The sequence below is a fragment of the Macrotis lagotis genome, chromosome 3, assembly GCF_037893015.1.
Source record: "Macrotis lagotis isolate mMagLag1 chromosome 3, bilby.v1.9.chrom.fasta, whole genome shotgun sequence".
Classification (NCBI taxonomy): Eukaryota; Metazoa; Chordata; class Mammalia; order Peramelemorphia; family Peramelidae; genus Macrotis; species Macrotis lagotis.
Genome location: NC_133660.1, coordinates 174,774,807 through 174,790,233, shown reverse-complemented (window position 1 = coordinate 174,790,233; position 15,427 = coordinate 174,774,807). Strand labels below are relative to the sequence as shown.

General features: G+C 32.2%; 1 protein-coding gene across 7 annotated transcripts in view; it reads left to right on the top strand.

Annotated features, from left to right (window-relative positions):
* Positions 1-15,427, top strand: part of NSUN7 (NOP2/Sun RNA methyltransferase family member 7) — a 258,982-nt gene that overhangs the window by 181,956 nt on the left and 61,599 nt on the right. For all 7 annotated transcript variants that reach the window (XM_074229568.1, XM_074229565.1, XM_074229563.1 and 4 more), the window contains one exon: positions 4,675-4,795. In XM_074229568.1, coding sequence (XP_074085669.1) covers positions 4,675-4,795 — 121 coding nt within the window. The remainder of the gene's footprint in view (positions 1-4,674; positions 4,796-15,427) is intronic.

The following is a 15,427-nucleotide window of genomic DNA, read 5'->3' as shown; positions in this document are numbered from 1 at the left end:
AGTAAACTGGAATGTAATTACTGTGACCAAATAGGAGATGAAAAATCTAAACATCAGCATCTTATTTATCTGGGAACTCAATTGGATGAGAATGGCAGAATTTAATTCAGGTTATCATTATATACAACTATGGGCAAGAATCCCTTCAAAGAAATGGAATAGCCCTTCCTAGTCAATAAAAGGGCAAGGAAAAGCAGTACTAGGGTATAATTTCAAAAGTGACAGAATGATATCTGTTCAAATCCAAAGCAAACTGTTCTATATTATAGTAATGGCTGGACAGTGTACCACTGATGCTGAAGAGGCCAAAGTTGATTAGTTCTCTGAAACCCTGCAGCATCTTCTAGAAATAACACCAAAAAAGATGACACATTCATCATATGGGATTGGAATGCTAAAAGTATCAAAAAATCAAAACACAATTGGAATAATAATCAAGAGTGTAAAATCCAAAATGAAGTACAAAATGAAGCAGGATAGAAACCACAGAGTTTTGTCAAGACAACTCACTGGTTAACTCTGGATATCATCTGGATATCACCAGATTATCATAATTGAAATTAGATACCTCAAAGGCAAAAATGGAGAAGTTCTACATAATCAGGCAGTCATAAAGATAATCCTATCAAAGTACTGTTCTCACTATGCCAGCAAATTTGGAAAGCTCATAGGACATTGGATTGGAAAAGATCAGTTTACATTCCATAGCTAAAGAATGGCAATGTCAAAGAATATTCAAATTACCAAACATTTGCACTCATTTAATTTGCCATCAAGGGTATGCTTAGGATTCTGCAATCTAAACTTCATCAATAGGTGAACCAAGAATTAGAAGAAGAACAGGCTGGTTTTTCACATTCTTTCATTGCAGGTCAAGAAGAAATAGGTAGACCCAAACATGGAACAAGTGATTGATTTAAGGTTGGAAAAGAAGTAAGACAAAGTTATATATTGTGTTATTTACATGTAGAAAAGCTCACATGAAAGGCCAGGCTGGATTATTTAAAGCCAGAATTAATATTGTCAGGAGGATTATCAGCAACTTCAGATTTGCCACTCTGATGGTGGAAAGTGAAGAATAATTTAGAAGCCTCTTGATGAGAGTGAAAGAAGAGAGTAAAAAGCTGACTTCATTTAAATAAAAACAAACTAAGATCTTGTCAACTCCTTTTATTACTTCCTGGAAAATAGAGAGAAAAGAAATGGAAGCAGTGTCACATTTTCTATTCTTGGGCTCAAAGATCACTGCAGACAGTAGCTGCAGCTGTGAAATTAAAAAGATGCTTGTTCTTTGGAAGGAAAACTATGACAAATCTGGATAGTATTGACTAAAAAAAAAGCAGTATCTTCTTGAAAAAGATCAATAAAGTCAAAATTAAGGTTTTTCCAATAGTTGGGAGAGATGAACTAATGAAAACTGAGCAATTCAAATCAAATTTTCAAATTGTTCTAAGAAAGACTTAGGAGTCTCTTGGACAGAAAGAAGATCAGTAATAGAAAACTTAAGCCTCATAATGAGAAGACAGGACACATTAGAAAAGACTGATGCTGGGAAAAATAGGAGACAAAAGGAAAAGGGAGTGATGGAGGATGAGATGGATAGATAGTGTCATAGAAACAAAAAAAAGTAGGGACTTGGACAGACTTTGGGAAATAGAGGGTAGAAGGCCTAGTGTGCTATGGTCTGTGGGTTCATGAAGATGTGGACATGACTGAATGACTGAACAATGGCAACAATTCATTATGAATTTATAAACTTTAGCCCTATATCCTCTGCTTTAGTATTTCCAGGGATTTCTCAGAGCCCATTAAGATTCTGTTGGCTTCAGAGGACTTTTAGTAATCCTATTTTAATGATCAAATACTTCATGTGATATAGTAATTTTTTAATTTATATTCAGAGGTTTGTCTTTAGGTATCTTGGTTGATGCTAATGAATTGATTTTGATTCTCCTGTGATCCAGGTAGCCTTAAATGTTCTATTGTGTCAGACAACTTCCTAATCCTGAATAGTCATATAGAAAATATGTGAAGGACTTTAGGGAAGATGATGGGTTAAGCACCTGTAAGTGTGCCTGTCTCTTTATGATCTTCCTCAAAAATAACAATAGAATTATCCAAAACAGAATTGCTAGAAATTCTTACAAGGAAATGAAACTCAATAAAAGAATAACAAACCCAAGAAGAGCTTTGTCACAAAAATAATTATAGAGCAAGAATTTTCAGTCTCCATGATGCTATATGCACTCCAAAGGTAGAAGAAACTTGTCATTGGGAATGGAGAATATTTGCCAAATATATTATCTTATTGAAATATTCCAGAAATTACTAATTGATTTCTAAAGTCAATACTTTTGATATACTTTTAGAAAGGAAAGTTGATCTCTTTATTTTTAATGGACATATGCTTAGTATGCCTTTGGCATTTTGTTTCATATTAAATAAAAGATAGTAGAAGATTTATGTAAAAAGTCAAGGGATATGAACCTCAAAAAATTGTATATTCTGAAATAGAAGAAGGCAAAAACAACAGAAGAAAGGCACATTGAAGCGATTAGGAAAAAAATAAAGAAACTCAACCCTATAAGAAATGAATAACTTGAAAAAGACACACCAAAGGAACTGAAAGAAGAATTGAAATCATCTCGATAAAATCATAAAAACTAAAAATAGAATTAAATGCATATATATATATACATATGTATATATGCTTGGATAAAATTCAACAAAAAGTAATGTAGCTAAAATTTTGTGAAATTCTGACAGAAGTGCATTTAAAAAATTATTTATTTTAAATTTTACAATTTTCCCCTTAATCTTGCTTCCCTTAGTCTTTACATTATTTTCATGGTATACATTGATCTAAGTTGAATGTGATGAGACAGAAATCATGTTCTTAAGGAAGAAAAATAAAGTATAAGAGATAGAAAATTTATATAATAAGATAGCTTAAAAAAAACCTAAAGGTAGTAGTTTTGGTTTTTGTTCAAACTCCACAATTCTTTCTCTGGATACAGATGGTATTCTCCATCAGATACCCCCAAATTGTGCCTGATTGTTGCACTGATGGAATGAGCAAGTCCATCAAGGTTGATCATCACCCCCATGTTGCTGTTAGGGTATACAGTATTTTTCTGGTTCTGCTCATCTCGCTCAGCATCAGCTAATGCAAATCCTTCCAGGCTTCCCTGAATTCCTTCCTGGTTTCTAATAGAATAGTAGTGTTCAATGACATACATATGACACAGTTTGTTAAGCCATTCCCCAATTGATGGACATTCACTCAGTTTCCAATTCTTTGCTACCACAAACAGGGTTGCTATGAATATTGCAAAGTACATTATTAAAAAAGCAAGGGGAATCTGAAAATACTAGCAGACACAACCAAAAATGATATAGTGGACACTAAAGAATAGCTTATAGTTGAAAAAAGTTCCAAGTAACTTAAATTGAAATGAAAAAGATTGGGAAGATTTAAAGTGATGAATTTGGTAGAAAAGAAATCTTAGAATTAGTGGAGTCCCAGAAATTGTGTAAAAAAGAATCTGTTGTATTTTTGGAAATTGTCATGGAAACATGACAAAATTTATCAGAACCATTAAAAAAAGAAACACCAAGCGATAATTCTTGAAAAAAGAGAAATACATTTGTACATCATTCATCAGACTTCAAAACTCTGAAAAAGAAAAAAAATTAATCATCTTCCAGAAGGAAAGTGTTTTACTTATAAAGTCATTGAGTGTCGGGGTTATTTTACTATTGACTTTTTGTTCCCAAAGATATGTATTGGACAAATATATCTTTTGCTTGATTTTTAATAAAAATCCCTTAGGGATTTACAAGATTTTTTCCTCAAAGATCCTTAAAATTTAAATAGCACATAAAATTTAAGAACAAAGACCTTTTTCCCCTTCACTCATTTTTACAGCAAACTTAAATTATTTTAAAGGATATTTTAAAAAACAAGAGAAGCTTAAAGAATTCCTGGAGGGAAAAAAAAGTTGTACTCCAAAACAAGTCTCTGGAACTGAGATACAGAGACCTCATAGAGTTAAGAATTTAGAACAATAAATACTTTTCAACCATGATTAATTAATTGTTATAATGCAAGAGTCTATATAAATTGTATAAGCCTGTGTATGTTTTTATTTTTCAGTCCCTGCTCCTGTCATAGTACCTAACACACAGCAGTGAATTTAATAAATATTTGTTGATTGGTTATATTTAATAATAATAATATTTTTTGTCCTTCAATCTCAAAGAACATCAGGGAGCTGATGCCATGACTAGTATGTGACTTGGATTTGAGTGCGAGAGTGCTGCACTAAGTCAAGAGCTTCACTTTCTCCTTCAGAGCCATCTGGGTCTGGTGACCAGATATGAAGCAGGATGACTGGAGATGGTCCTGGATGCGAGGCAATCAGTATTAAGTGACTTGCCCAGGGTCACACACAGCTAGCTAGTCATCCTGTCTCCAAGGCCAGTGCTGTATCCACTGTACCACCTAGTTGCCCTTTTAAAATATACTTGCTGAATTAAATTTGCCAACAATTATCTTTATATACAAAGGATACTAAAGAAAATTTTCTAAAAAGAAAATGAAGATATTTTGAATTGTACTGGATTTGTATAGGATTAATCTGAACAGTGACTATGTTTTCCCCTTAAATACAGTTAACAAAGCACAAGCAATTGTTTACTGCACATGTTCAGTTTATCCAGAAGAAAATGAAGTTGTTGTTAAAAAAGCACTGCAATTTGGCATTGAAAGGAATAATAAAGTACAGCCTTATAGGTAAGGAAAGAAAAGGATTCTCCTAATATATCTAAGTGACTAAATATCTTCATAAAGTAAAATCAGATTTTTGTAGCAAATTGTATCAGAGAAAACTCAAAACCTTCTCTTAGACCTCAACATGACTTAATAGTATATCTTTTATAACTCATTCTCTTAAAACCTCCTTGGGAGCATGTGTTGGTAAATGTGTAACAACCAATTCTTACGTACAATGGACATAAATTTAATCTGTATTATTAACATTTTGCTCCATCACTCTTTAAAGCCTAGATATTTAATAAAGCAATAAATCAAGATTTGATGTTATATTTGTTCATTTCCAAGGTGTGAATCCTCACATTGAAAATTTAATAATTGATTCTTACTTTTTTTCTTTTTCTTTTTTGTTTTTGTAAGGTGATGGGGTTAAGTGACTTGCCCAAGGTCACACAGCGAGGTAATTGTTTAGTGTCTGAGACTGGATTTGAACTCAGGTACTCCTGACTCCAGGGCTGGTGTTCTATCTACTCCACTGCCTAGCTGCCCTGAAACCATGGATTTTAAAGCATATAATAAAACATACATTTTAGTTTCAGAATTGTCCTGCATGACGCTCTCCCTCCAAATTAAGTTTTGTTCTCTTCTCTGTCTTGAAATTTTGCTTCAATGATCTGATCTTCCTCCTTTTGTTATTTTTGGAATGTCTATTCCCAGGTCCCTTCCCAATAAATCTCCTCTGCCTATACCTCCTTTTTAAAACACCTTTCCAGTAACAAAAAGCAAAGTTAAGGAAAGAAAATCTCCATATTGGCTCTGTCCCACAACATAGGTCTCTCTATATATCTCTCTGGTCTGTTACCTTGGCTGTGAGGACTGGGGTAACCTGTGCCCTCATCAATCTTTTGGAACTGTCTCTGGTCATCATTTCAGGGATATTTAATCCTTCAAAGCCTTGTCTTGTTTTAATTTATAAAGTTGAATCTGTATGCATTATTCTCCTGGAACTGCTCACTTTCCTTTGCACCAGTTGGCACTAGTTTTCCCAGGTCTCTTTGAATTCATTCCCTTGGATACTTCTTGTAGAACAATCATATTCCATTACTTTCACATGCTATAATGTGCCTTTCTCCTTCCTGACTAATGAGTGCCTCTTTAGTTTCCTGTTCTTTGCTATAAAAAAGTTCAGCTGCTGTCAATGTGTCTGCACATGTATGTCCTCTGTTTTCCTGATAGTTGGAGTGTATGATCTGTTGTCAGGGTTAAAATGCACGCACAGTTAGCAACTTTAGCAGAATCATTCTAAATACTTTCTGGAATGGTCAGAAAGATGCACAGCTCCCTCAATAATTCATTTGTATTCCTGGCCTCCCACAGCTCCTCCAACAATTGGGATTTTCCTTTCTTTCTTTGTTTCTTTCTTTGTTTCTTTGTTTCTTTGTTTCCTTCCTTCCTTCCTTCCTTCCTTCCTTCCTTCCTTCCTTCCTTCCTTCCTTCCTTCCTTCCTTCCTTCCTTCCTTCTTTCCTTCTTTTCTTCCTTTCTTCAAGGCAAATGGGGGTTTAGTGGCTTGCCCAAGGCCACAGAGCTAGGTAATTATTAAGTATCTGAGGCCGAATTTGAACTCAGGTACTCCTGACTCCAGGGCTGCTCTATCCACTGTGCTACCTAGCTACCCCAGGGATTCTCCTTTTCATTCCTTCTGTCAATATGACAGGTAGGAGCAGCAAAATTGATTGAATTTGCATTTCTTCTACTATTTACAATGGTGGCACTTTATTCATATGATTTTTGAAGCTCAGATTTATTCCCTTGGACTATTTATTAATTTGGGTATGAATTTTACTCTTATATGTTTGAATCAGTTCTCTACATGTCTGGGATACCAGATCTTTATTATCAAGAAATGGTACTGGTTTATTTGGCCTCAGAGACTTGGTCTAAACCATACACCAGTTTGGGATTTCTAGAAAACTGGTATTGTTAAACATAATTTTCTTTAGGCTAAAAATGAAATGACAAAAAATTAGTTTTATCCGTGAAGTTTTATTCTCTAGTGTGTTACCGAACCCATGAGTGGATGGTATCATTAAAGATTTTTGGGGAGCATTTTATACAGAAAGGACAAAGAATCATAAAACTGAATTAAGCAACCAATGTGATTTCATATAGATGACAGTTCTACATTATGATCCTCTCCCAAGTTAAATATTTGCTTCAAATTCTTGTTAAGAAGAATCCCACTTAATCTAGAGAGGGAATGTTTGTTTACAAGCAACCATAGGATTGCTCTCTCTCCTCATCCAAGATATCTCTTATCTTGTGATTTGGTGAGCCAGGCAAAGGATTTTAGTAGTGCTATCACTGAACTGATCAGGTAGTATTGAAACAAATAGGAGATGTAGGAAACAGGTCTTGACATGGCAGATTGACATTTTTACACACAGAGAAACATTCAGATTTATAACTGTTAGATGGAGGCTGAGAAACCAATTTTTTTATTAGAAATATAAAATAAGACTTAGTACCTAGAGAGATGATATAGTCATGATGAGCATTGTTGCTATGCAACACAACAAATGGGCCAAAGAGAACATACATATACTCATAACAATAAAAGGAGAGATTTGTCCCTATATACAGGAAAAGTATCCCATTGGTTTATGCTATGGTCAACATGCATAGTATTTATTTCATGTGGGTTTTTTTCATAGTTCTTTGAATTCTTCCTTTTCATTATTAGTCCTGGCTGCTAGAATATTGTTCACCATTGCCTCCAGGACATACACCCCCCCTCAGTGTCCACATATCTTTCTGTTTCCGAAGTTGCCTGGGCTGGAAAAATGATTTTGTGTGATTTCTTTTCTTGCCTTTCTCAATCAGAATGATGTGTGACACACTTCCTAGGTTGTTGTGGAGGAGGTATGTTAGGTATGTCAGGCAAAGATGCGGACTGTCTCTTCATCATCTTGACTCCACCTTTTCCACAATATGCTTTCTATAAAGCACATTTCATCATTTTATTTCCTCAGCTATAATGTAGGAATATGAAGAGCACCTCCCTCATAGTTTATGTGAGGATATTTGCAAAGTTTTTGGCATAGAGCCTACCCCATAGTCAGTCTTCCCTTTTCTGCCCTGGTTTTCCATTGCCTGTACAACATTTGTCACCTTTGCCAAGCTTAGTGGACATGTGATGGATATTTTCTTTAATTTGTAATGATTTAGGGGCAATTTTTGATATTGTTAATTGCTTGTTTCTTCTTTTGAAAACTGTCCATTCATATCTTTGATGACATTAATTATTCTAATTATGAACAATTATTAACTTATTCTTAGAAATTTGAATCAGTTCCACATATCCATCTATTTATATATTTTGAATATGGGTATTCATATCATTTTACATATATACATATCTATGAATATAATAGTGTATAAATCAGTTTGTTTATTTGGTGCCATACTAAATTAAAAAAGATTTAATTTATAGATATAATTTATAATAAAATTCATTTAGAAAGACAAAAGGTCAAGAATCTCAAGAAAAATAACTTTAAAAAGTGGTAAGGAAGATGCCCTAAAGTACCAGATTTCAGGTTAGTAAAGGAATCATTTGGTTAAAACAGAAGGGTCAATCAATAGAACAGCTCAGACATAGGATAGAAGAAAAGGATCAAGTAAACCCAAAGACCTCAAATGTGTCACTGTGAAATGAGAAGAATAGCACCAATGTTGCAAGTTTGCTTCGAGGGTCAAATGAAATATTAGTGAAGTACTTAGTACAGTGTCCGGCACTTAGGAATGCTATATGGATTTTGCCCCATTTCCCTTACCCTCTTGTTCCTCTAGTTAGTTTTTTATTTCACTTATTATATTTGTATGATATATTCATTTGGTGTTTATTTGGCATATGATGCTAGTCTAATTTCTGACAGATTGCTTTCCAGTTTTCCCCACCAGTTTTTGTCAAATAGATATAGTAACCTGGGTTGAGTTTGTTGAACATGTTACTATATTCCTTTTTCTCTCTCGCTGTTGTATATGCCTAACCTTTTCCACTAATTTAACCATAATTTTTATTGTTTTTTGAATTTTACAATTTTTCTTCCAATCTCGCTTCCTTCCCCCCACCCCCTACAGAAGGCAGTCTGATAGTCTTTATGTTGTTTCCATGCCATACATTGATCAAAATTGAATACTTAACCATATTTTTTAACCATTAACAAATTATTTTGAAGATTTCTGCCTTATAGTTTGAAATCTGGTACTTGTCACCTTCTTTACCACCTTCTTTGCATTATTTTCCTTGAGATTCTTGACCTTTTGTTTATCCAGATGAAATTTATGATTCTAGTTCTATAAATCAAATCCTTTGTAGTTTGAATAATAAGCAAATTGATTTAGGCACTGTCATTTTTATTATTTTGGTACTACTACTCCTTGGCAATTAGTATTTCTCCAGTTATTTAGCTCTATCTTTATTTCTCTAAAGTATGCTTTATAGTTGCATTCCTATAGTTATTGGATGTGTTTAGTAAATATTTTATATAACTTGTATTAATTTTGAAATTATTTTTTCTATTTCTTCTTATTGGGTTTTGAATTTTTTGGGTAATAAATAGAGATGCTGACAATTTATGTAAATTTATTTTATGTAGTACAACTTTTTTGAATTTGTTTCTTTTAATTTTTCAATAACTCTTTAGAATTCTCCTTACTTGAAGAAAATTAATTTTCCTCCTCTTTGACATATCTATTCCCTCAATTTCTCTTTCTTGGTTTATTGCAGTACTTAGCATTTCTTGGTACTATGTTAAATAATTGTGTTCATTAATGTGTATTCCTACTTAATCTCTGATCTTATCAGAAATATCTCTTGTTTTTTCTTTATTACATATAAACTTGCTCTTTATTTTATGTCTATACACACACACACACACACACATACACACAAACTATTTACCATCTTAAGGAAAAGTCAGCTTTTCCCTTTGCTTTCTAATTTTTTTTTAGAAATAGGTGGAATTTGTTAAAAAAAACTTTTCAGAATCTTTCAAGTAATCTTTAGTATATTATGTGGTACACAGATTTACATTTACATATACACACCCATACACATATTGATAGACAGATAGACTTCCTCACATTCAACCAGCCCTGTATTCCTCCTATAAATCCAACTGGGTCATAGTATATAATACCTCAAATTTGTTATTGTAGTCTATCTGCTATTATTTTACCAAAATTTTGCCAAATATTCATGAATTCAGAGATATTGTTCTGTGGTGTTTTTTATTCTCTGTGTCTTTCTCTAGTTTAGGGATCAAAGCCATATTTGTATCACAGAGATTGGAAAGGTCACTTTTCTTATTTTTGCAAACAGTTTGTCTAATTTTGGAAACAAAATAGTTTTATTATTGTTTTTTAAAATGACATTATCTAATTGTCTATTGTTTCTATTCAAATTTTTTTTAAAGGCTCCTAATTTCATTTAGCAATTCAGTTGGATGGTTTTTTTTGCTCTGTTTTATTAATCTTGATTAATAGAATTTCTTTAATCTCTAAAATATGGTCTTTGTTGTTTAATTGGCAGGTAATTGATTTATTGTTCTCAATTTTTTCAGTTGTGTGCCCAATTAATTTATTTGTTCTTTATCATTTTTTTGTTGATGGAAGCATTTAGAGATATGAATTTTCCCCCAAAGGACTGATTTGGTGTAGCTAAATCATTTTGATATGTTGTCTCATTAGCATCACTTTCTTTGATGAAATTTTCTATTTATTTTTCCTATTATTTTTCTTTGACTTATAATTTCTGTAGAATTTAATTATTTCTACTCCAATTTTTATTTTTTCTTCAAAAACTCTTTATCAAAAATAATCTATTGCTTTATGAACAGTTATTTGTTTTGGGGGGTGGTTTTTATGCCTCAAAATACAAGCAGTTTTTTTTAAAGATACTGATAATGAAGTCAATTTTTTTCTTGTTCAAGTCTGAATTCTGAATTCCATTCTGGTCCTTAACTTTTTTTTTTGTTTGTATTTTAGTTAGACTTATCTAGTTCTGACAAGGATTCCCCACTGTTATAGTCTTGGTATCCATTTCTTCAATTCAATTCAATTCAATTTAGCCACTTGGTATTTAAATGCTATGTTATTCATTGCACATATATAATAATAATAATAATAATAATAATAAGAAGAAGAAGAAGAAGAAGAAGAAGAAGAAGTAATAGTTATCTATGATGCCATGAAAATAATGGTTTTCTGACTTTTCTTTTTATCATGTCTACATTTACTATAGCTTTATCTGGTTTGCATTATCTTTTTTTGTTTTTAAAATTTCAGCTGAAGAATAATAGATACTGCCATCGTCCCTTACTCTGTGAATCTTTGTTTCAAGTGTATTTCTTTTAGCCCAATATACTGTTGTACTTTGTTTTCTACTTCATTCTCCTATACTTTTCTGATATAATTAAGTTCATCCCATTTACATTCATAATTATGATTGTTAATTGTGTATTTTGTTCTCTCTTTTTGTACCTTTCCCTCTCTTTTTTGCTCCCAGGTTCTTCTTAAAAGTTAAAAAGGTAGTTAAAAAGAAAAGAGGGAGTTTGCCCAACTTACTATCAATAACTAGAGATCTTCTACTTACCCCCTTTCTTTTCTTTTCTTTTTTTAACTTTGCTCCCAGCAATGCTTTACTTTTAATTCCTCCTTTATACTCCTTCTCTGATGTGGGGTCTATTTTGCTTATGTTTGCCTTTCCTTTAAATAGCTCTTCATGAGTTTAATGTTTGCCTGTACCATAATCTGCATGTGTTCTTTATGTTCCATCTTCCTTTGTTCAATTCAGATGAAAATGAGGTTTATGAGATGCTCATTCTCTCTTTTCTCTTTATTTGAATACTTTTCATCTTTTGCATTTCTATTATGTGAAATAGTGATTTCCCTCTTTTTCCTCTCTGTATACTTCCCTATCCCTCCCTTTTCTCTCTTATTCTATGACCATCAAAATAGACCAAAATCACCTTCACATCCGCTGTCTTATTTATCTTTATGACCCTTGAAAATTTTAGAATCCAGAGAATTAGTGTGTATATTGCCATATAATCTTTTCCATTTAAATGATTATGGGTAACTTTTTATGTTTTTCTCGACTCCTTTGTTTCCATTTCAGATTACCCACTGACTTTTTCATCATGAATGATTGAAAATCTAAAAGGTTGAAAGATTGAAAATGTTAAATCTTTTAAGGTTCCTTTTCACCCATATTATTATACTTTGTTTTCTTAGGTCATTTAGGTTATTTTTTGTTGTGAACCTTTACCTTTGTTTTTTGAAATATTTATTATAAACTCTTCTCTCCTTTTAAGTGACAATTGCCAACTGTCCTAACTCTGACTCCTTGGTTTTTGAATGCTTTCTTTTTTGTTGTTTGCAGTAGTTTTTCTTTGATCCTATAAATCTGGATTTTTGCTATGAAGTTCATAGGAGCTTTTATTTTGGGATTTCAGGAAGTAACCAATGGTTTCTTTCTGTTTTTGCTTTTTTTTTCTATGGATCTAAGAAATCTGGGTAGTTTTAAGTTATGATTTCTTGAAATACTGTATTCAAGGTGTTTTGGTTTCTTTTTTTCATGATTAATGCAATGATTCTTAAGTTATCTTATCTTGACCAGTTTTATAGGTTAGTTTGATAGTATATAGCTTATATATTTTTCTGTTTTTTTAAACTTTTGATTTTGTTATACTATTTATTGTTTTCTCATTGAGTCATTTTATGTTTACACTATTCTAATTTTCAGGCCCATTTGGTTCTTAGGAAAGTTTTCCTTGATTTTCTTCTTCCCCTAGCTATTCCATTTTATTTATCATTTCATTTCTCTCTAGTACTCTTATTCTTAAAATGGCATTTTTTTCTGTTATTATCCTCTGAATTATTCTTTTGATCATTTCTCAGACGTATTTCTTCATTGTGTTTGGCATTTCCTTTGATTTATTCATATTACCAGCCTCAGGGTCTGTAATAGAGGATTTATGTTTTAGTCAAATATTATTTCTGTACACTTGGATGATGTGAGCATCCCAGAATTCAGTTGAAATACAACAGATTAGAAGTGATATAATTTTAACTATAGTGTTTTTAAATAAACTAGAATATTCATTTTTAATTTTAACCCTTTTCCCATACTCTGTATTTTTTCCTATCTTTCAACATTTATTAAATGCCAGCCTCCATTCCCCACTATTTTCAATTATTACAAGTTAGTGTAATGCAGGTAATCTTTGATTTTTATCCCTTCATTTTTTGTTGATCTGCATATTGGTCCCTAGGTTTACTTGTTTATCTGCTCATCAATCTGTGTTAGTAACTCCAAACTGATCATCAACTTTAGTTCATTCTGGAAATGTGTAAGCATCTAGAAACAAAATACAGTTAATAAACAAAGGTAATAGTTTCGATAAATTTAGATTTTTTTCCCTGAATTACTTGATTTTCAAAAATGAATTTTAGTGAAAAAACAAGCTCTGTTTGTATGCTTTCTAAGTTCATCAGCATTTTTTCCAGGTAAGATACAATAAAGAAGTAATTCATAGACCAACAGATTAGTAAGTATTATATTTAGATACATCTGGGCTTTGGGTACAAGTTATAGGGACCAGGTTCAAGAACTATATGCTAATTATTAAAAGTCCAGTGTTTAACTCTAGGCAATCCAACTTCCTTGGTTCTAGTAGCATTAAATTTTATTCATTATTGTTCAAAATAAAACTTGGAGTTGAAAACCTTTTTGTTATAGAAACTTTTATTGTATTAGTTTATATATTATGCTATCTGATATGTTTAGATGTAGGCCTAATATAATTGTAATTATGATGACATGTGATTCAAAAGTATTAAATTGATAAAAGTAATAAACTGATATTTTCCTTTCAGTATATAAAACATATAGTACAATCTTTCAATTATTAATATTTACATAATTAAATAATTGAGCCAATGAACATGGACTAGGCTTAACACTTTTAGTTGCCTAATTATAAGGCAGAATTCTGTCCTATGCTTTTGAATCCTACATATTACAAGCATTTTTGTAAACTAGAGAGAAGCACACGAACACCTAAGGATTATAATGAGGGTGCTAATCAGGATGAAAGAAATAAGCAGTTCTCTAGTGTCTATTATGTCCCAGCTCCTTTTCTTAGTTTTTACAAATATCTCATTTGATCCTCATGACAATTCTGTAGATTGGGTGCTCATATTGTCCCTATGTTATAAATGAAAAAAAAAATGAGGCAAACAAAGGTTAAGTCACTTGCTCAGGTCACATAGCTAGTGTCTAAAGCCAGCTATACATTTCAAGTCTTCCTGATTCTGGGTCTACCACTTTAGTCACTGTTCCATCAGTTGTCTTTCTCCAACAAGAAGGTTATCTCATGTCAACACAGTACACACAAGTCAACACAAATGACAAAATTTACTCCTGAAAGAATTATCTTCTTTTGAAGGATTTTTCAGATCCCCACTTTGTTGGGGTTTGTTGAAGGGATTCTTGTAGAGAAGGTTGCTTTCATTCATTATTATTCTTTCTGGTCATATTGGCCAGTCTGAGAGTTGTGAGGTGGTACCTCAGAGATGCTTTAATTTGCATTTCTCTAATAATTAGTGATTTAGAGCAATTTTTCATATGACTATGGATCACTTTAATTTCCTCATCTGTAAATTGCCTTTGCACATCCTTTGACCATTTCTCAATTGGGGAATTTTTTTTTTTAAATTTGACCCAGTTCTCTGTATATTTTAGAAATGAGTCCTTTGTCAGAATTACTAGTTGTAAAAACTGTTTCCCAATTAACTACATTTCTTTTGATCTTGGTTACAGTGGTTTTGTCTGTGCAAAAGCTTTTTGATTTAATGTAAACAAAATTGTCTAGTTTGTTTTTAATGATATTCTTCATCTCTTCCTTGGTCATAAACTTCTTCTCTTTCCATAGATCTGACAGGCAAACTATTCCCTGATCTCCTAGTTTGCTTATAATATTGTTTTTTTATGTCTAGATCCTGTATCCATTTTGATCTTCTCTTGGTATAAGGTGTGAGGTGTTGGTTTAATAACAAGTTTCTACCATACAAACTTCCAATTTTCCCAACAGTTTTTATTGAATAGAGAGTTTTTACTCCAATAGCTGGACTCTTTGGGTTTATCAAACAGCAGATTACTATAATCATTTCCTGCTATTGCACCTAGTCTGTTCCACTGATCTACCATTCTATTTCTTAGCCAATAGTAGACAGTTTTGATGACTGATGCTTTGTAATATAATGTTAGATCTGGTAAGGCTAAGCCACCTTCTTCTGTACCTTTTTTCATTAAATCCCTGGAAATCCTTGACTTTTTCTTCTTCATATGAATTTACTTGCAATTTTTTCTAGCCCATTAAAGTAATTTTTTGGAATTTTGGCTGGCTGGGCACTAAATAAGTAGTTTAATTTAGGTAGAATTGTCATTTTTATTATATTACTTTGGCCTGTCCATGAACAGTTAATATTTGCCCAGTTATTTAAGTCTGATTTTATTTGTGTGAGAAGTGTTTTGCAATTGTTTTCAAACAGGTAGACTCCCAAGTATTTTATGTTATTTGAAGTTA